The 20,419-nt window shown below is 40.2% G+C and overlaps 1 protein-coding gene across 5 annotated transcripts in view; it reads left to right on the top strand.

Annotated features, from left to right (window-relative positions):
- PDS5A (PDS5 cohesin associated factor A) overlaps nt 1-20,419 on the top strand; it is a 164,954-nt gene that overhangs the window by 141,163 nt on the left and 3,372 nt on the right. For all 5 annotated transcript variants that reach the window (XM_073342241.2, XM_073342245.2, XM_073342242.2 and 2 more), the window contains exons 26-32: nt 449-563; nt 5,428-5,560; nt 6,222-6,341; nt 7,557-7,619; nt 10,383-10,528; nt 11,939-12,044; nt 16,448-16,803. In XM_073342241.2, coding sequence (XP_073198342.1) covers nt 449-563; nt 5,428-5,560; nt 6,222-6,341; nt 7,557-7,619; nt 10,383-10,528; nt 11,939-12,044; nt 16,448-16,803 — 1,039 coding nt within the window. The remainder of the gene's footprint in view (nt 1-448; nt 564-5,427; nt 5,561-6,221; nt 6,342-7,556; nt 7,620-10,382; nt 10,529-11,938; nt 12,045-16,447; nt 16,804-20,419) is intronic.

The following is a 20,419-nucleotide window of genomic DNA, read 5'->3' on the forward strand; positions in this document are numbered from 1 at the left end:
TGATCTTGTCTAGCATTTTTCACAGAAGTATGTTTTCATAGTGATTTTTTTCTGGTTCTTACGGAGCTAGTGCAACAAATGTAATTAACTTATTTTATCTAGCAGTTCCCTTTTCCTCTTTATAAAGTATTTTTCTGTACTCTACCAATAATTATATTTTAGAATACAAGTTGTTACCTTTTTAGTTATTAAGCTATCTTTTCATATCAGGTTTTTTTTCTACAAAAATAAAACCTTCAAGTTCTGACTTGTTTGGGTTTTCTTTTTGTAATAAGATGAAACAGCTTTACAGTATTCTTGATACATTAAAACATGCAAGCTAATATGTGGATGTATCAAAACTTAGCATTGCATATTCATATAAAAATAAATTGACTGGTATTCTGGGGGTTCTTATTCTTTCTGCATGTATATTTAAGTTGCTTATGTGTTTGTTTTATTGTTACAGAAAAGCTGTTATCTCTGCTGCCTGAATATGTGGTACCGTATATGATTCATTTACTGGCACACGATCCAGATTTCACAAAACCTCAGGATGTTGATCAACTTCGTGATATCAAAGAGTAAGTATCAAGTCAGTCCAGAATAGTTGAGACTAGAATAATTTTTCTCTGTTTGAAAATTTGAAGATGAAGCCATCACTCTTACTATGAAGAACTATCGTTAAAGGCATTCTATAGATCTGTTTTCTTAGAAGTGAATAACTGATCTTGAAATGAAAGCAACAGCTATCTGTTCTGCACTGTGTTCTGAAAGCTGAAATGGCAAAAGACGTTTCTTCACAAGTATAATAATTTAATAAATGTTTTGGGTTTTTTAAATTAAATTGATCATTTTAGATCCACTCACTCAGGCACATCTAATCCCTGGAAAATGATACAAGGACAGCCATCTTCAGTGCACAGTGTTACAAACTGTAGATAACTTTTTATGCTGCTTGAAGAACTCTGCTTTATAGAAACTGAATGTTTTGTAATAGGGCATTGTTTGTTCTGATTCTCAGTTCAATTTTTGTTCTGTTTCCCAGAAGTATTTGTAGTATTCCCCCAAAAGTTGACACCATTAGAGTTACTATGTAATGTGCATGAAAACATTTATAATTTTTGAAATACCAATTTTTTTAAATTATACATACAAAATTATTATTAATTTTACTAAGTGTCCGACACTTAAATTGAGAAAAATAATGATACTGGAATCATGATGCTGCTTCATCCTTAACTTACACAGTTGTGTGTGTCTATGTGTAACTTACTAGCATGTTATGGTAGGATCACCCATTGCCCTGAGATTCCTGCTGTACTTAAGTAAGGCAGGCTGACTGTATCTTAGTATTGTTAGCATCATTTGTTATACATCATTACCCCATTTAACATCTTCACTGGTTCCTACTCTGTACCTTCTGCATCATCCCATATATCTGAAATAGCCTTTCTGTTTCTTTTGAAATATATCCTGTATGTTTGAAATACACCATGCTTCCTCTGTCTCTCTTCAAGGAACTTTTCAAAACACACGCATTCCATTTAGCATTCCAGCTCTAATGGCTGCTCCCTCCACCCCCACACTCCTGTGGGTGTGTTTTGCTTTTCCCTTGTGTTTTCATTTAAGCCTTGAGACTTTAAGACCTTTAGGACAAGGACCTGTTATCTTTTTGGCACTGAGCTTCTACTGTAAGCATGGTATAACTATGTGGTGCTATAGAAATAATAAAAAGCAATAAATGACTGGTATAAATAGCCCAATCCACCCATTTCCTCTTCAGTCTTTATTGCATCTTTCACCTAGACATGTGTAGGGTTCCTCAGTCTAATCCTGACTTCTGAGTTGCCTGACTCCCCTCTGTGCAGAAAACGGAGGCAGCTGAAGACTCTTTGTCCTACCATGAGCTCTGCTTTTTACCCAAGACTTGCCTGTCTCCGGCAGCGTCTGAAAGCACTCCCACTTTCTGGAATGTACTTTCTCACCACAGATCCTGAATAATAGTGAAGGTTTTAATTATTGGCTGTTAAATTAATACTCCCTTGGAGGAGTACTTTTAGTGCACAGAGCTTTTGTAGGACTCCCTTTTGGAGCACTTTTATGTCAATTCTCTTCCCACACAGAGTGGCTGAACAAAAAAGTGACCACTCCAGAAAAAGAAAAACTCCGTTCTTCTTTGAGTACCAATGGGTACTCCACTTAAGGTGGGAATGTGCCCCAACTGCCTTTGATTGGACACTTTTGGTACCAGTGCCCATTCAGTTTGCACATGCGTCCTAGCTATATACCTGTATAGAGGGTATATAGTACTGTGACAGACAAATCACCCTCAGTTCCTTCTCAACCACTTCAGCCTGAAATAGTGTCTAGCATTGCCTGGTTCTTCAGCTAGCTTACTCTTTCTTAGTTTTAGTTAATTAATTAGGTTAGCAAACTAGGTTTTGTTTTATTTTTTTAGTTGTCTTGTTTTTCCCCTCAGAAACTCCTAATCTCTTCTTTTCTCCTCCTCATCACCACCCAGGCTGTCTCCTTCCCTCTAAAGGTACATTTTCTTCCTTGAGACCTGCTTAAATCCTGAGGGTGTAAACGTTGCCTCACTTGATTGCAGTCTTTCCCAGTTAGTGACCGCCACTCTCACTGTATTGCTGCTTAGAGAATACTCACATTCCATCTATGTGCAAGATCTGCTCAATGTTCAAGAGTAGGTCTAGGAAGAATAGGGAGATGAAGTTTCATCTCTTCATGATGGAGCTCTCCCTTTGACCTGCGTCAGATCTAGGCCTCGATGACCCTCCCTGTACATCAGTCTTCCAGTAACCACAGTGCCCTGTCAACCTCTGCAGCTCAGTTACCCACCAGACCTACATGAAGGAGACCTGGGGAGAGAATGCCAAATCTTCTACTTAGAGGAGCTCCAAATCACCTCAAAAAGATAACCCGTAGAGACCTCCCATCCCAAGAAGGGTACTGCTGAGGTTTCAGATGTTCTCAGTATTGAGGGTCTCCCCACATCCAAATCCTTGAGTACGTCTTAGTTTTACGGTACCTATCAGTTGATACCAAAGCCTGCCTCAGTATCCCTTAAGCATGATCAAAGGGCTAGGGCATTGGTTCTTAACCTATGGCCCGTGGGCCACTTGTGACTCAATCAGCACAGAGCTGTGGCCCATGTGATATCCTCAAGCCCATACAGGTAGTATATATATTGTGTGGATGTGGCCCACATAACACATAGAGAGCTGCATATATGGCTCACAATGGTAAATAGAATCATAGAATATCAGGGTTGGAAGGGACCCCAGAAGGTCATCTAGTCCAACCCCCTGCTCGAAGCAGGACCAATTCCCAGTTAAATCATCCCAGCCAGGGCTTTGTCAAGCCTGACCTTAAAAACCTCTAAGGAAGGAGATTCTACCACCTCCCTAGGTAATGCATTCCAGTGTTTCACCACCCTCTTAGTGAAAAAGTTTTTCCTAATATCCAATCTAAACCTCCCCCACTGCAACTTGAGACCATTACTCCTCGTTCTGTCATCTGCTACCATTGAGAACAGTCTAGAGCCATCCTCTTTGGAACCCCCTTTCAGGTAGTTGAAAGCAGCTATCAAATCCCCCCTCATTCTTCTCTTCTGCAGGCTAAACAATCCCAGCTCCCTCAGCCTTTCCTCATAAGTCATGTGTTCCAGACCCCTAATCATTTTTGTTGCCCTTCGCTGGACTCTCTCCAATTTATCCACATCCTTCTTGTAGTGTGGGGCCCAAAACTGGACACAGTACTCCAGATGAGGCCTCACCAATGTCGAATAGAGGGGAACGATCACGTCCCTTGATCTGCTCGCTATGCCCCTACTTATACATCCCAAAATGCCATTGGCCTTCTTGGCAACAAGGGCACACTGCTGACTCATATCCAGCTTCTCGTCCACTGTCACCCCTAGGTCCTTTTCCGCAGAACTGCTGCCTAGCCATTCGGTCCCTAGTCTGTAGCAGTGCATTGGATTCTTCCGTCCTAAGTGCAGGACCCTGCACTTATCCTTATTGAACCTCATCAGATTTCTTTTGGCCCAATCCTCCAATTTGTCTAGGTCCTTCTGTATGCTATCCCTGCCCTCCAGCGTATCTACCACTCCTCCCAGTTTAGTATCATCCGCAAATTTGCTGAGAGTGCAATCCACACCATCCTCCAGATCATTTATGAAGATATTGAACAAAACCGGCCCCAGGACCGACCCTTGGGGCACTCCACTTGATACCGGCTGCCAACTAGACATGGAGCCATTGATCACTACCCGTTGAGCCCGACAATCTAGCCAGCTTTCTACCCACCTTATAGTGCATTCATCCAGCCCATACTTCCTTAACTTGCTGACAAGAATACTGTGGGAGACTGTGTCAAAAGCTTTGCTAAAGTCAAGAAACAATACATCCACTGCTTTCCCTTCATCCACAGAACCAGTAATCTCATCATAAAAGGCGATTAGATTAGTCAGGCATGACCTTCCCTTGGTGAATCCATGCTGGCTGTTCCTGATCACTTTCCTCTCATGCAAGTGCTTCAGAATTGATTCTTTGAGGACCTGCTCCATGATTTTTCCAGGGACTGAGGTGAGGCTGACTGGCCTGTAGTTCCCAGGATCCTCCTCCTTCCCTTTTTTAAAGATTGGCACTACATTAGCCTTTTTCCAGTCATTCGGGACTTCCCCGGTTCGCCACGAGTTTTCAAAGATAATGGCCAATGGCTCTGCAATCACAGCCGCCAATTCCTTCAGCACTCTCAGATGCAACTCGTCCGGCCCCACTGAGAAATTGTCAGTGCTCCATCTTCTTTCTTCCCTTCATTTCCTCTGATATTTTTTTATTTTGTGAGGTTAGCTCATGGAAGTGAACTAAGAGAGGAGAAAGTGAATGAGTTGGATTTTTTATACAGACCTTGATTGAGTCTTTTCCACCCAAACAATTACCATAAAATTAAATTTTCATTCTTGTTTAATATAGAGTTCACTCAGGGCTTGATCCTAAGCCCATTAAAATCTATACAGAATAGTTAGTTAATTGTGTGGCACAGGTATTTCAGTGCAGTTTCAAGTTAACTTGACATATTAAGACCTGTAAATTGCATGCATATATGTTCTAAACTGGGTTGGTGGTGTTAAAAGACCTGTAAATTCAAGCATGAACCACACACAGAATTTAAAACATATATGCAATTTACAGATTTTAAAACGTCAAGTTTACTTGAAACTATACTGAAATACCCCTGTGCTACACACACACACACACACACACAAGGTTTGACTTACATATACGATTTGACCACAGTCTCTTAAGGCTGCTGTTATAGCTGATAGAGCTAATAGAATAATGTTTTTAAAGATGTTGCTATTCCTGCTCCACACACGGAGATCACAGTATCAAACATGGTATTTAGTTACTTGTGTTTCATTAGGTGCCTGTGGTTCATGCTTGAAGTTTTAATGACAAAGAATGAGAACAACAGCCATGCCTTCATGAAAAAGATGGCAGAAAGCATCAAGCTTACCCGGGATGCTCAGTCTCCTGATGAGCCTAAGGCCAATGAAGTAAGAAATATGATTCACTTTAGGAGTGGTGGTTGAGAGCAGAAGGGTTTTGCAATCAGATGTACAACAAGATACATAAGATGTTAGAAAGCACAAAACCAGAAATGTTTACTGTCCTCTAGAGAGAACATTAGTTGTAAACAATGTACACGTTACTTATCTCCAGCTTTAAAAAAAAAAAAACTGTTGCTTTTAGCAGCTAAGTTGAATAAATTGCATTTGTTAAATATTGTCTGCTATTCAGTGTTAATTTTCACTGCAGCCCTGAACTTTTAGTTGCATGTAGATGTTAGACAGTTTCTTCTCTTTGGGAAAATAATGTAATATGTATAATTACTATGAATGTCTACTGTTGGAGTAAGAAACTTGTTGGTGTGTTCAAGTAAGCAACAGCCATCAGATGTGCATTTATACGTCTAAGGTATTTTTCATTATTCATTCAGGAGTATTGTATAGAAAATAAACTGGGAACTACAGAGAGGGGCAAGGTGTGATGAGGAGCAAAGTATGCTGTTAATTCTTTAAGTGTAAAATATGTTCTTAATAGTTGATACAGAATTATTTTTGCTCATTGATTATACATTTTAAGAGTACATTCTTGCTACTCTTATGAAAATTATAAATAATATCTAAAGCACTGTTTCCCTTTTTTTCCCCTCAGAAACTCTATACAGTATGTGATGTAGCACTGTGTGTAATCAACAGCAAGAGTGCTTTATGTAATGCAGATTCACCAAAGGACCCTGTATTGCCCACCAAATTTTTTACGCAACCGGAAAAGGTAATTTTGTTAATTCATTTTCTGGGAGGAGTAATACAAATACTTTGTGACTTAACTTTCAAGGCTATATCATAATTTAAAATACGGAGTTGGGAGAAAACTTGTATTTATTATAAGAAGTATTCACTTATATAGCACAAATTGTATGCTAAGCCATCTGTCCATCTTGAGCAGATGCAGCTAAAGTTGTTTGTTAGCAGGTGATAGTTATTTAAAATACTGATTGCTTTAACTGACATTGACAGGACATTGCATTAAGGAGTTGTGCACCTGCTGGGAGGGAGAAATGAAAAAGCCAAAACACAAAGAGAAAGAAATGGAATGCAAAGCTGACAAAAAAGTATAGAGAGGAAACAGATAGATTGGTGATTAAATTTTAAAACATCTTGCATATATTTAATTCTGATAATTGTTTGGCGTAGTGCATTTACTTTTTTTTTTTAAAAAAAAAGTCCTTTTAATATAATCTTTAGCCTCTTGGGATTTAAGATTTCCTTGGGCAACCTCATTGTCACCAGTAGAACCCTGTATCACACTACCATAATCAGGACATAAATTGCTAGAGTAGAGCCAAATGAATTCTACAGGATAGATTTTAATTTCTGGTTGTGCAAGAGAATACATCTCAAAATTTCCAGTATCATAAACAGAGAACCCTTCCAGAGGCTGATATTTCAAAGGTTAAATGATGTAACTTGGTAGTTTACTTGCATCATTATGCAGTATCAAATACTATAGTGATGCAGGCCAAGTGAGCATGTAGACAGATTGATTTGCATTATGATTGACTAGGTTGATACCTATATATTAAAAATCAAAATGAAATAAGATTACAACTTTCAGTTTATAAAAACCACTTCTCTTTGGTCTTCCAAAACAAATAATACAGCTAGACACAACATATACAACAGGGAAATCACTTTTGCTTACCTTCAAGTTAATAGAAAAAATTGGGAATCTGGAATTGAAGTGCGTGACTGCTGAATACAAACTGTGCAGTTCTGAATAAAATTTTGTTGTGCTTTATTAGATTAAATTTGTCACTAGGAAGCTATATAAACTCTTAAGTGTAGTTTCTGAAAATTGGAAAGGCCTCAAGACGGTTTGATGATAACAGCTTACGTGACAAAATAAATCTTTCACACTGACATAAAAATAAAACCTTAAAATAGAGAAGACAAATGCAGATCTAATTATTTTCCTTTTTTCACGCAGGACTTCTGTAATGACAGGAATTATATTACAGAAGAGACAAGGGTTCTTCTTTTAACAGGAAAGGTACTGTATGTTAATTAATTGTAATGACTTTGCACATGATATATAGCGATTAATAGGCATTCTAGTTTTTCATTTTCAGAGAAATCACTATAAGACTCAGTACAGCAGTTCAAAAAGTGTATTACCAAGTTTGTTTGCTACTTTTAATTATTAATAGTTATACATAGGTGCGAGAATTGTAAATTGCTTTTACTAGAAGGCTCAACAAATGCCTTTAATTTGACACTATTTTCAGAGGGGAGCAGGGGACAGTGCTTACTGTCCTTGCTTTGTCCATCCTGTGCACTGACAAAAATCTGTGAAGGGAAAAATAGTAATTTATCATATAATCACAGGATGCCTCATAATTTGTACGTACAAGGGTGCAGAAGCAAGGTTGAAAATGCTTAATTCTGGCGTTTCCTAGTTTTGGAGGCGTTGATTTTGTCACCTTGTAAAATGTAAAGATCTTAACAACAGCATAGTTCACACATTTCTCATTTATGCTTCATTTGCATTTGCTCCTTTACATACTCTCTTCCATGTAACTATATAGTACTACGTAATTTACTGTAAATTTTGCTTAGAGTCAGAAGCAATAGTTTTATAGTATTTGTGTACATGATGGAGTTATGAAATACTGCCTACATTTATAGCTTAAATAGTTTTCAAATTTGATTACTGAAATGTTAATATTTGAAACACATTTTCACTGGTTGTTTAAACTGAGCCCTTCGATTCTTTGATAGTAGTCATTCATCTAATTGAATCTTCTGGAAACATTATTGTAGCTAGCAACTCTTGCTAAATACGGGACATATTTTTCTCACTAATGCAGCTCTAAACACAATAGCAGGCCTGGTTTATTTTCTGTTGCTTAAGTTATTTAACTATTACTATTGTACCAAACATCTGAAAAAATTAACATTTATTCAGTGCCCTAACATTTTAATGTTTACTTAAACATTTATTTCACTTTCTCTCAGTTCAGATTTCAGACAGTACATAAGTGGTATATTGTTTTTATGATAAAACACATAACTCTAACTTTCAAGTAAACTTAGTGCGCTACTTGTTCCAGGGCAGTGTAACTACCGGTCCATGTGCTTAGTAACAGGCTATTTTTATGCAGGACATTAGCATGTTATCATGCCATTATACCAGAGGTTGGCAAACTACGGCCCGCAGGCCACATGCGGCCCGCGGGACCGTCCTGCCCGGCCCCTGAGTTCCTGGCCTGGGAGGCTAGCCCCTCCCCTGCAATTCCCCCTCCTCCACCTGCCTGGGCGGTGGGGCTGCACACTCAAGCAGCGCAGCAGCATGTCTGGCTCCAGGCGGCGCAGCTCCCAGACATGCTGCTCTGAGCGGCATGGTAAGGGGGCCAGGGCTGGGGGGTTGGATAAGGAGTAGGGAGTCCCGGGGGGCAGTCAGGGGACAGGGAGCGGTTGGATGGGGTGGAGGTTCTGGGGGGATAGGGGGTGGTGGTCAGGGGACGGTGGTTGGATAGGGCAGAGGTTCTGTGGGGGGCAGTCAGGGGGTGGCAAGGGAGGTGGGATTAGATAGGGGATGGGGGTACCGGGAGGGGGTGGCCGGTGACAAGGAGCCCGGAGGGGTGGGGGGCTTAGGGGGGTGGGAGATTCGGAGGGGGGTGGTCAGGGGGTGGGAAGTGGGAGGGGGCGGGGACCAGGCTGTTCGGGGAGGCACAGCCTTCCCTACCCTGCCCTCCATACAGTTTCACACCCCGATGTGGCCCTCTGACCAAAAAGTTTGCCCACCCCTGCATTATACCCTATCTCCTGTCTCAACCACCGGCCATGTATGCACGCAGTATAAAAATAAACATCCTGTCTTTTGGCTTTGCCCTGGTTGCCTCCTAATAGTTTAGTTGCCTCCCTGCCGCAAGAGGCTACAGTTCTGCTGGCCAGATGGCTGCTCAGCATCTGTGACATGGTTTTCCTGCTTGGCTTCCTGTTAAATTAACCCCCACTCCAGAGCAGTATGGAGAGAATATTTTTATTTAACATGGTCTAGAAGGAAACCTGAAAACCCACTGGAGAAGCAGCTTTGTGCCAACCATGCTATAAAGAAAATGCCCTAGCTTCCCACAGAGTGTATAGTGCAAAGAGAAGTACCACCTCCTTTTCCTGTCTAGGCACCCCGAACAAATAGATTACCATCCGGTCCATCTAAACCAAAGATACCAGCCATGCGCCAGAAGTCCCTAAAAGACGTGATGTACAGCAACTGGCATTTTACATTAGCTTTCCTTATGCTGAATTAGGAGTGTTCAGATTTCACGTTTTCTTGGACAGCGAACCTAATCCTACCCTTCTGTTGGGAAAGTTCGTATTTATTTGCCCACAACTTGTCTTCTATAGATTGCAAGTTTCTTCTGCTTTATTTGGGTAGTTGTTGCAGAATGCTGCCACCTTCATAAGGTTTTTTGGGGCCCCCCAGTATGATATTAGCAGTCATTGGCCATTTGCATGCCTGATATGCAAAGTTCCCTGAATAATAATTTTTTTATAAAATCAAGCAGAATGGTCCACAGCAATTGACAGCAGCCATTGTGTTAGGAAAGACCTCCCACAAATGCCTTTTATCGCATGTTGCTAGTTAAGATGGGAATTATTGCTGCGAGTGGAAGAGGTTATTTAGTATAATAGTTGTGCAGTTAATCCTCACTGTACCATAGACAATATTTTTAAAAAATTTTAGTGTGTTTTTAAAATTCCTGTTTGTATACCTTTAATAAAAGCTTGAATAAATCTCTCTGCATTTTAGCCAAAACCAACTGGTGTATTAGGTGCAGTAAACAAACCATTATCTGCAACTGGAAGGAGACCTTATATTAGAAGCACAGGATCAGAGACTGGAAGCAATATTAGTGTAAACTCAGAGTTGAGCTCTCCTGCAGGAAACAGATCAAGGTACATGGTGTTTATTTGTTTGCAGCTGTTTACTTCATTTAACACTATACACTCCTGTGTTTTGGAAATAAGTGTTTTGTTTGTATGCCATTGTACTTTGCTGAATTTGAACAATCAGGAAATGATACTTTGCATTTTTTTATTCCTATAGCCTAGGGTTCTTTATAGGCACCTTTGTGATCCTTTTTTTTAAAATAGCCAAGATAATTGACACATTTAGAGGTTGTGAACTGTGCAGGATCGTATAGCAAGTCAGTGGTGTAGACAGGAATAAAATCTAACTCTCCTAACTCCCTGCCCTGTTTTCAATCAACTAAACCACAGGTGCATCTCTATATAATTGATCTTGTACCATGTACATCACCATGGAATCTGAGCACCTCGAGACAACACTTATCAACCTCACTAAATTAAGAGAATTTTCTTTCTTGTGTACACTGTGTGCATTAGCTATAATAAAGACAATTCAGATCCAGATGGATTGCAAATGTATTCTGATGCCATGTGATTGAACACTCTAGCTACGTGTTTTTAATATTTTTCCATCTGAAAATATATTAATAAACCACTAACAAATATATTGTTGTGTAATTAGATTCTACAGCCCACATGTTTCTAATATGAAAGAATTAAGATTAATCATGTTGCTTAATAAACAATAAATATAATTTCTCTTCACTTTTTAATGACTGTAGTGTCTCAGTTAAAACAAAGAGTTTTGCTGATTAAGTACATTTAAGTTGATATGTAGTTTAATAGAAGGCTAAAATGAAAAGGTAGGAATAAATGTTGCTTATAATATGTGACAGGAAAATGCTTTATTTTCTAAAGTACATAGGGACAAATTTTGAAAGGTATTGAAGTGCCTAACTCCCATTGATTTTTTTAAAAATCTACTGCAGAGAGAGAGAGAGCTTGCACTTTGAAATTTTAAGGCTGAGTTTAGCTTGTTTCATAGTTGATGAACTTGATAGGCTAAATGGTTAAAGAAAGAAAGTTGAGTACAACCAAAGGTTCAGTTGTTTCATAAAACTGAAGGGTAGTACCACTTCTATATCCATTTGGAATATGTCCCTCAACTGGGGCAAAGCTTGGATGGTCCTGGGGCACACACAGTAATGGCTCTGAATAGTCTTAATATGGTATGTTTTGTGAAAAATCTCCCCTCCTGGAACAGCTGTGTGCAAGTTCCTTGTCCTGATTAATAGATTTGTTCTTATCCTGCAAACTGGTGGTATCACAGTTGAATGAAAGTTAATACTTGCCTGTATGGGAAACATTCTGATAAGGGGAATATAAAAGTGAAGGCAGGTGATTTTTTTTCTACTTTAGTCTGCGCTCCTGTCTGTCTGCGTTGTTTAAGAAGAAAAAAATAGTTGCATACATGATTGTTTTTAATTCCTCTAACAGGGAACAGAGTTCAGATATATCAGAAACTGGGGTCAGTGAAAATGATGAAAATCCAGTGAGGATTATTTCAGTCACGCCAGCAAAGACAGAACCTGTGAAAAACAAGGTAGATTTCATATTTTTAAAAGTGAACACTATTTTTATAGCTAATCTGGCATAGAAATTCATTTAGTACATACCAACATTTCCTAGATGGTCTCTGAAAGAACTGATGCCTCATCTCATTCAATGTAATTATCTCATTTCTTTTGTCAGCCCATAAAAAGAAAGCTCATTTTCAGAACAACTAACGATTTTTTCAGACAAATGGATAGATGGCATGTATTGTCAAACAGTACGGACTAGTTAAGAGAGTTCGTCCTATTTTATGAAATACCAAAGGGAGTACAATGGAACCTTCACGTTTCCCATCTTTTTTTCAGTTTGTTCACAGTTTTAATGTTGTTTTAAGTTAAGGTTATATCCAGTTTGTTTGACTATTTATATTTGATAGACCTGCCTGGTCTGTTCAGTATGTGGTCAGAGATTGCACTCAGTTTAATAAAATCACTAGAAATGATGTGTCATTGGTGTTGAAAAGATGCTTAATCTATAACACCCAGTTAGCGATTTTTGAGGGGAGAGAGGAATATGCACAACAGCACAAGAGTTAAGTAAAGAGTATTCCTCCCAGCATTACATTTCTTTGTATCTACTAGATTGTGCCACAACCAAAATTGTATTTAAACTCTGATTTTTTTAATATTTTATTTCCTTGAGCTTTTTTAAAGAAGAAAATACCTCTCTCATAGAACACAATTTAAAAAAAAAAAATCTAAGTTCAGTACTACATTTTTGTAATTATGGAGAAGGGAATGGATAGTGCTAATTTTATGATTTAATACATATATTTATCCAGTCTCTTAAGTAAATGTTTAGGTAAAAATGTAAACAGGCATTTCAAGTGCAGATTGTGGAAAGAGGCTAATTGTTATGTAGACAAGGTTGAAGATGCTAACATGTAAGATCATTTATGACAGGCGTGGCCAACCTGAGCCCGAGAAGGAGTCAGAATTTACCAATGTAAAGAGCCACAATAATACGTCAGCAGCCCCTCATTAGCTCCCCGCCTCCCGCCCACCGGCAGCCCGGCCGATCAGCGCCTCCACCTCCCTTCCCACACCTCCCAATCAGCTGTTTCATGGCATGCAGGAGGCTCTGGGGGGAGGGAGAGGAGCAAGGACATGGCAGGCTCAGGGGCGGGGGCAGGGCCTGTAGCAGAGCCAGGGGTTGAGCAGTGAACACCCCCCAGCACACTGGAAAGTTGGCGCCTGTAGCTCCAACCCCGGAATCGGTGCCTATACAAGGAGCCGCATATTAACTTCTCAAGAGCAGCATGTGGCTCCAGAGCCACAGGTTGGCCACCGCTGATTTATTACATCCTACCCGCACCTTCTCCAAAACGGAAATCGTGAGTTTTTGCCAGGGTGGAATTTTTCTGTAAAGTTTGGGACAAATTGGACAAGGCATATGGGAGATATGACGGTTCAAAAAAGTAAATGTTCCCACTTTTTGAGATTTTGGTTGAGATTTTCAGAGCTATAGGGTATTTAGGTACACTGCTCCCATTGATATCACAGGGTGTTGTGTAGCTAAATTACCTACCTGGATTTGGAAATCTCAACCCTTATTCATTTGCTTCATAGTGATTCCAAGATATCTTGCTCAAGGGAACAGCAAATTTATTCTAAGCTGTTGGCCCTGGTGGGAACTTGTTTCTTCAAGATAATTTAGTTATTAAAGGTTTCAGAGTAGCAGCCGTGTTAGTCTGTATTCGCAAAAAGGAGTACTTGTGGCACGAAAGCTTATGCTCAAATAAATGTGTTAGTCTCTAAGGTGCCACAAGTCCTCCTTTTCTTTTTAGTTATTAAAGACACTTGTGATCCTGTGTCCACATGTCTATTTTTTTAATTGAGGTGATCTATGCCAATTGAAAGCTTCCTAACCTGTAAGAAATGTATTTTACAGAAACATATACTAGAAAGCCTATATCCACACACAAGTGTGAGGAGGGAAGAGTAGATTTATAGCCAAGAGTACCTGAATTCCATTCCCAGTGCTCCCATTGCTTGACCTTAAAATGTTCGTTAAGTTGCTCTTGACTGCTAAGGAAAACTAACTAGGATTACACAAAATTATACAAATAGTGACTAGCTCGACGGTCACTGTGAATAAAATATTGCCTAAGGGGAAAAATAGCTCCCGAGATGTGTATGTTTTTTCCATGCATGTATTTTATAGAATCTGTTTAATCTCTACCCTTTCTTTCTGATACTACATTTTGAATCATTTGTCATCATGCTGAATTATTTCCCTATATGATATAAATTGTATATAATTATTGTTACTTAGAAATTTTTAGGGAGCTTTCAAGAACAACTTGTGTATAACCATTATGACCAAAATGTAGAAAATTAAAATTCTTCCCAGGCACTACCAAAATGCCTCATATGAGACTATTAAAAAAAAAAAAACAGGAAAAAATAGAAAAAAACTCTTACCATAAAGTTTGTTTAGCCATTTTTAAAATAACAATGGAACTTCTAACGAGAGAAATCCTAGTTTCAGACACCGCATCTAATTTATGGTGAATGGTTTTAATGGATGTGTTTTAAATTACATGAGATGATCAGGTGCCACATTACAAAATTTATATATGGCATTTATCAAATAGCTAAACAAAAACCTTTAAATTTTTCACTCTTTAAAAAAAGGAGGCAGGGGAATTAGCACTGTTTTCATGTGTTTGAAAAACCCTTGGAAATATTTGGGTTTATAAGTTTTATTACTCTATAGCAATGGTTTTCAACCTGGGGTCTGCAGACTAAGATTTGCAAAGGGATCCGCACCTCCGTTCAAAATTTTTTAGGCAGCTGCAAATGAAGAAAGGTCAAAAACCACTGCTCTATAGCAAAGTAAAGACTAACAGATATTTCATGATGCCAAATGAATATCAAATGGAAGCAATGTCAGCCAGATGGTTGGTCTGATTTAAAAATAATTAAATGGCTGATTTCTGATGGGCTGAACCATAGACCAAGTCTGTTTCCTAAGACCGCAATAGTTCAGCCTTTTAATAATGGTCATTTCACAGGCACCTAAGGTACATTCCTGATGAGCAACCTTTTTTTTTAACCAATGGCACATTTACAGCTTTTGTAGATTAAATAGTGTATACATCCCTTGGCAAACTCAAAATGCTATATTAATATGTGACAGGTTCACAAAAACATTATATAATGTTCTGTATTACTTAGTGGAAAGTAAAGAGATGGTGGCAGAATTATGAACTTGGCGATGAAGTTCTTTTATGTTATAGGTGCCATTTTAAGTTCTGGTGGCATCAGAGTAATTTTTCTTTTTGTCTCTGGTATTGAGTAATGAATTGCACTGTAATTGTACTTGAACTGCATAAATAAGGAGATGCAAAACCATCACAATATTTTTGCTAATCTGAAGTTCAGACTTGTGTGTTCTATTCATAAGCTGTCTGATAAAAATGGCCTCAGCTACCGGGACCATTCAGCTCTACTTATATTTTTACCCATATGAATAATTACAGGTTTTCAAGGTACACAGGAAATAATGTAAATAATTTCACTGGGTCTGTTGCCATGGTAGAGCCATGATGTTAACAGTCATCATCTTAGGTATGTTCCTTGAATACCCCTCTCTCCTCCTCCATGTGAGATGTGCTGGCAACTGTTCCAGGGGCCACTGATTAGATGGCCACTTACCACCTCTCCCCTTTGCCCAGGGGTCCATTGTGCAGCCCTGCCCTATGTAAGAGGAAGAACACCCCCTATCCCCACATACACACATGCATTGCTCCCTGTACCTAGTGAACGTGGCAAAACGTGTGCGGATGGGAGATTCCCCCCATACCCCAGTTTCCATCTTCCTCACTTCCCCAAAACCCTTTTTTTTTTGTCCTGGAGTGTGTTCTGGAAGGGTTTTTTTTTTATTTTATTACTACTACTACTACCACAGCTTTACTGGAGGTTGGTCTCAGAAATCCATCTACTAAAGTAAACCCCCTTTTTGCTGCACTAAAGTCTTGTTTCACCAGAGACATTGCTTACTGCCCTTCTAGTAGATCTCCCAGTGATGGGCAAAGAGACTGTGAAAGAGCATGCCTCGTAGGAACATGGTGGGAAGTGAGAGTGTTATAGTCCTATCATAATCTTAGTTACTTTCAAAATACAAATAAATTACTTTGAGACTGAAAGAAAATGCACTGTGTCATACATTATAGGTTTCATATATTAAATTTATTGCAAGCAAACTATGCCAAAAAGTTCCATTTTGGTATGTTTTTTCACTAGAACCAAGCCTTACATGTTGGGTGGGTGTTCATATGATTTGTTGCATATCTGCTTCAGAAATTCATGCTTTTGTCTGATAACAGTTACAGCTTGGCCTTTGGGGATCTTGTTTTTGCTAAATAGGAATTTTTCTTTTCTTTTCTAGGAGATTCATTCTGATCAGGCTACACAAGGAAACATTAGCACTGAACGTGGAAAAAAAAGAACGGCAGCAACAGCTGGATCAGAAAACATTCATCAAAAAACAGAAGAAAAAAAAGCAGATGAATCAGGACCACCAGCCCCTCCCAAACCTAGGAGAGGGCGTCCACCAAAGTCTGAATCTCAGGGCACCACAGTAAAAAATGATGAAACAAATAAACCATCTGGCAGGGGAAGGAAAAGGGCAGCAGTCAGTCAAGAGAGTTCAGGGGGTTTAGAGGCAGGTAATGCCAAAGCACCAAAACAGCAAGACATAGCAAAAAAAGCAGCACCAGCACAGAGACAAATTGATCTACAAAGGTAAAAATAGCATCTTTCCTACCTCCAAGATATATCCTGAGTTTTAGAAGTAATGTATTCAACAAATGGTTAAACACTCTAACCAAAACATTTACTAATAACCAGCATCATGGCTCAGCACATTGCATTGTGAAATATATTTTTTCTTGGGGTATCTCAAGATTAAACCTATGTATATGCTATGAGAACAAGGCTCAGAGCACTGAATATAGTATATGAGACCAGAAACCATATCCTCTTTTTGTACAATATTATTTCTTGAATGTGGTGCTTCCATTGGCATCATCTGCATCACTATGTCAGAGAGCTAAGAGTGTTGGAGTTGGGATTTTTCACTCCATTTACTAATGCAAATATACATGTGCTCTAACTCAGGACCCTGGTCTGGTCAATCAACTAACAAAGTTAAAAGCACTATATCTTTGATGAATGAAATAGTTTTTTTAAAAACATTTGGGTTTTGCTGCTTGTTTAATCCATGTCCTTTCTTGAAACAATCACTTGTCTAAAATATAAAAAAGCAAATGGATAACAGAAATTGAAACTGTACGTTCACCAAGCAGCTATTTGACTTTGGTACAGCCCTTTTTCATTCTCTGTACACATGCTTTGATTTATACATTCACTGAGCGGTCTTTACATTTGAAACACAACTTCATACACCAGAACTAAACATTCAAAAAATTTGAAGAATTGGCTTAGCACAACCTTGGATGCCTACGTTTTCCAAACATGTTTTAAATGTAAGAACCTTTAAATTTCAAAAACATGATAAGTAAGTTATGTGCTCAAAAAACCCTCAACTTAACCTGAAATAAGTATTTGAGTAGGTCTGTTAGTAATTTACACAGCAAGCTCTTTTTAAAGAGCTTGCAGAGATCATAGATTAAAAATAATTTAAAAGTGAAAAAATACAGCAAGAAATTAATTTTTAATAAGGAAGAGGCTGCATCTTGAAAGCAGTCCAAAAATCACATGGGCATGATTGTAATCATTATTGATATGAGATGTCATATCAGAATAGAGAAAATCATGTCTGTGACAGCATCAACCTAGGAAGTGAGGGGATTGCCCACAGAGACTGTGGTTTCTAGTTTTCAACTAAATTCAGTCTGTATGGGACAGAATGAGATGTTCCCCAGCCTTCCCATCTCACATCAAGACTGAGGGTATGTCTACACTACGAAATTAGGTCGAATTTATAGAAGTTGATTTTTTTAGGAAGCGCTTTTATACGGTCAATTGTGTGTGTCCCCACTAAGCACATTAAGTCGGCAGAGTGAGTCCACAGTACTGTGGCTAGCATCAACTTTTGGAGTGTTGCACTGTGGGTAGCTTTTCTGCAGTCTCTGCCGCCCATTGGAATTCTGGGTTAAGCTCCCAATGCCTAATGGGGCAAAAACATTGTGGCGGGTGGTTTTGGGTATATGTCATCAGTCGCCCCTCCCTCCATGAAAGCAACGGCAGACAATCGTTTTGCGCCTTTTTTCTGTGTGGATACCATACTGCTTTCAGCAGATGGTGCAGTAGGACTGCTAACCTTCGTCATCAAACCACCGCTTCCGCTGCAACTCTGCTGTCCTGCTCTTGTCTCGATAGCGAATTTCTCCATGTTGGCTGTCATGTGCTCCCACTTCCGCTGCAACTCTGCTCTCATGAATCCACCTCGCAGGTCCTCTCATCGTTCTCTATAAATATCTACTCTCCTGGCATCCATCGTCAGCCACCACTTCCACTGCAACTCTGCTCTCCTGTAGACGCCATACCACAGCAAGCATGGAGCCCGCTCAGATCACCCAGCAATTATGAGCATTGTAAACACCTCACGCATTATCCTGCAGTATGTTCAGAACCAGAACCTGCAAAAGCAGGTGAGGAGGCGACGGCAGTGCAGTGACGAGAGTGATGAGGACATGGACACAGACTTCTCTCAAAGTACAGGCCCTGGCAATTTGGACATCCTGGTGGCAATGGGGCCAGCTCGTGCTGTGGAATGCCAATTCTGGGCCCAGGAAACAAGCACAGAATGGTGGGACCGCATAGTGTTGCAGGTCTGGGATGATTCCCTATGGCTGCGAAACTTTTGCATGCATGAGGGCACTTTCATGGAACTTTGTGACTTGCTTTCCCTTGCCCTGAAGCGCAGGAATACCAAGATGAGAGCAGCCCTCACAGTTCACAAGCAAGTGGCGATAGCCCTCTGGAAGCTTGCAACTCCAGACAGCTACCGGTCAGTCGGGAATCAATTTGGAGTGGGCAAATCTACCCCTGGACAGTAGTCAGGAGCTGTTCAACTATAGGCTGAGCAAGTGCAGAATGGTGGTAGAATGTGCATTTGGATGTTTAAAAGCACGCTGGCGCAGTTTACTGACTCAGTTAGACCTCAGCGAAACCAATATTCCCATTGTTATTACTGCTTGCTGTGTGCTCCACAATATCTGTGAGAGTAAAGGGGAGACGTTTATGGCAGGGTGGGAGGTTGAGGCAAATCGTCTGGCCGCTGATTATGTGCAGCCAGACACCAGGGCGGTTAGAAGAGCACAGCAGGGTGCGCTGCGCATCAGAGAAGCTTTGAAAACCAGTTTGATGACTGGCCAGGCTATGGTGTGACAGTTCTGTTTGTTTCTCCTTGGTTCACTCTACTTCTCTGTAAGCCAACCGACCTCTCCCCTTCAATCACCGCTTGCAGAGGCAATAAAGTCATTGTTGTTTCAAATTCATGCATTCTTTATTAATTTGTCACACAAATAGGGGAATAACTGCCAGGGGAGGAGGGAAAGACAAGGCCACACTGCACTTCAAAACTTATTGAATGCCAGCCTTCTGATGCTTGGGCAGTCCTCTGGGGTGGAGTGGTTGGGGGCCCGGAGGGCCGCCTCACCCCTCACCCCCCCCCCGCGTTCTTGGGTGTCTGGGTGAGGAGGCTATGGAGCTTGCAGAGGAGGGTGGTTGGTTACACAGGGGCGGCAGTCTGTGCTCCTGCTGCCTTTCCTGCAGCTCAACCATATGCCGGAGCATATTAGTTTGATCCTCCAGTAGCCTCAGCATTGCATCCTGCCACCATCTCATCATGCTGCCACCACCTCTGCACTTGATTCTGCCACCTTTTCTCTTGCGTGTCCCTCCTGTCCTCAGGTTCATTTTGTGCTTTCCTGGACTCTGACATTGCTTGCCTCAACACATTTTGCTGAGCTCTTTCAGTGTGGGAGGAGTGCATGAGCTCAGAGAACATTTCATCGCTAGTGCGTGTTTTTTTTGCCCTCTGATCTACGCTAGTCTCTGGGACGGAGATGACAGGGGGAGCGTTGAAACATTTGCAGCTCTGGGAGGAAAAAAGGGAGAGTAGTATTTAAAAAGACACATTTTAGAGAACAATGGGTAGACTCTCGCAGTGAACCAAGCTGTTAACATTACATAGCACATGTGCTTTCGGTACAAGGTCACCCCCCCTCCCTCCCCAATTCTCTGGGATGATCATTTCACCCCTGCCCCCACCGTGTGGTTAACAGCGGGGATGATTTCTTTTCAGCCACAGGCAAACAGCCCAGTAGGAACAGCCACCTCTGAATGTCCCCTTAATAAAATTCCCCTATTTCAACCAGGTGACCATGAATGA

This window comes from Lepidochelys kempii, chromosome 4, assembly GCF_965140285.1.
Source record: "Lepidochelys kempii isolate rLepKem1 chromosome 4, rLepKem1.hap1, whole genome shotgun sequence".
Lineage (NCBI taxonomy): Eukaryota > Metazoa > Chordata > Testudines > Cheloniidae > Lepidochelys > Lepidochelys kempii.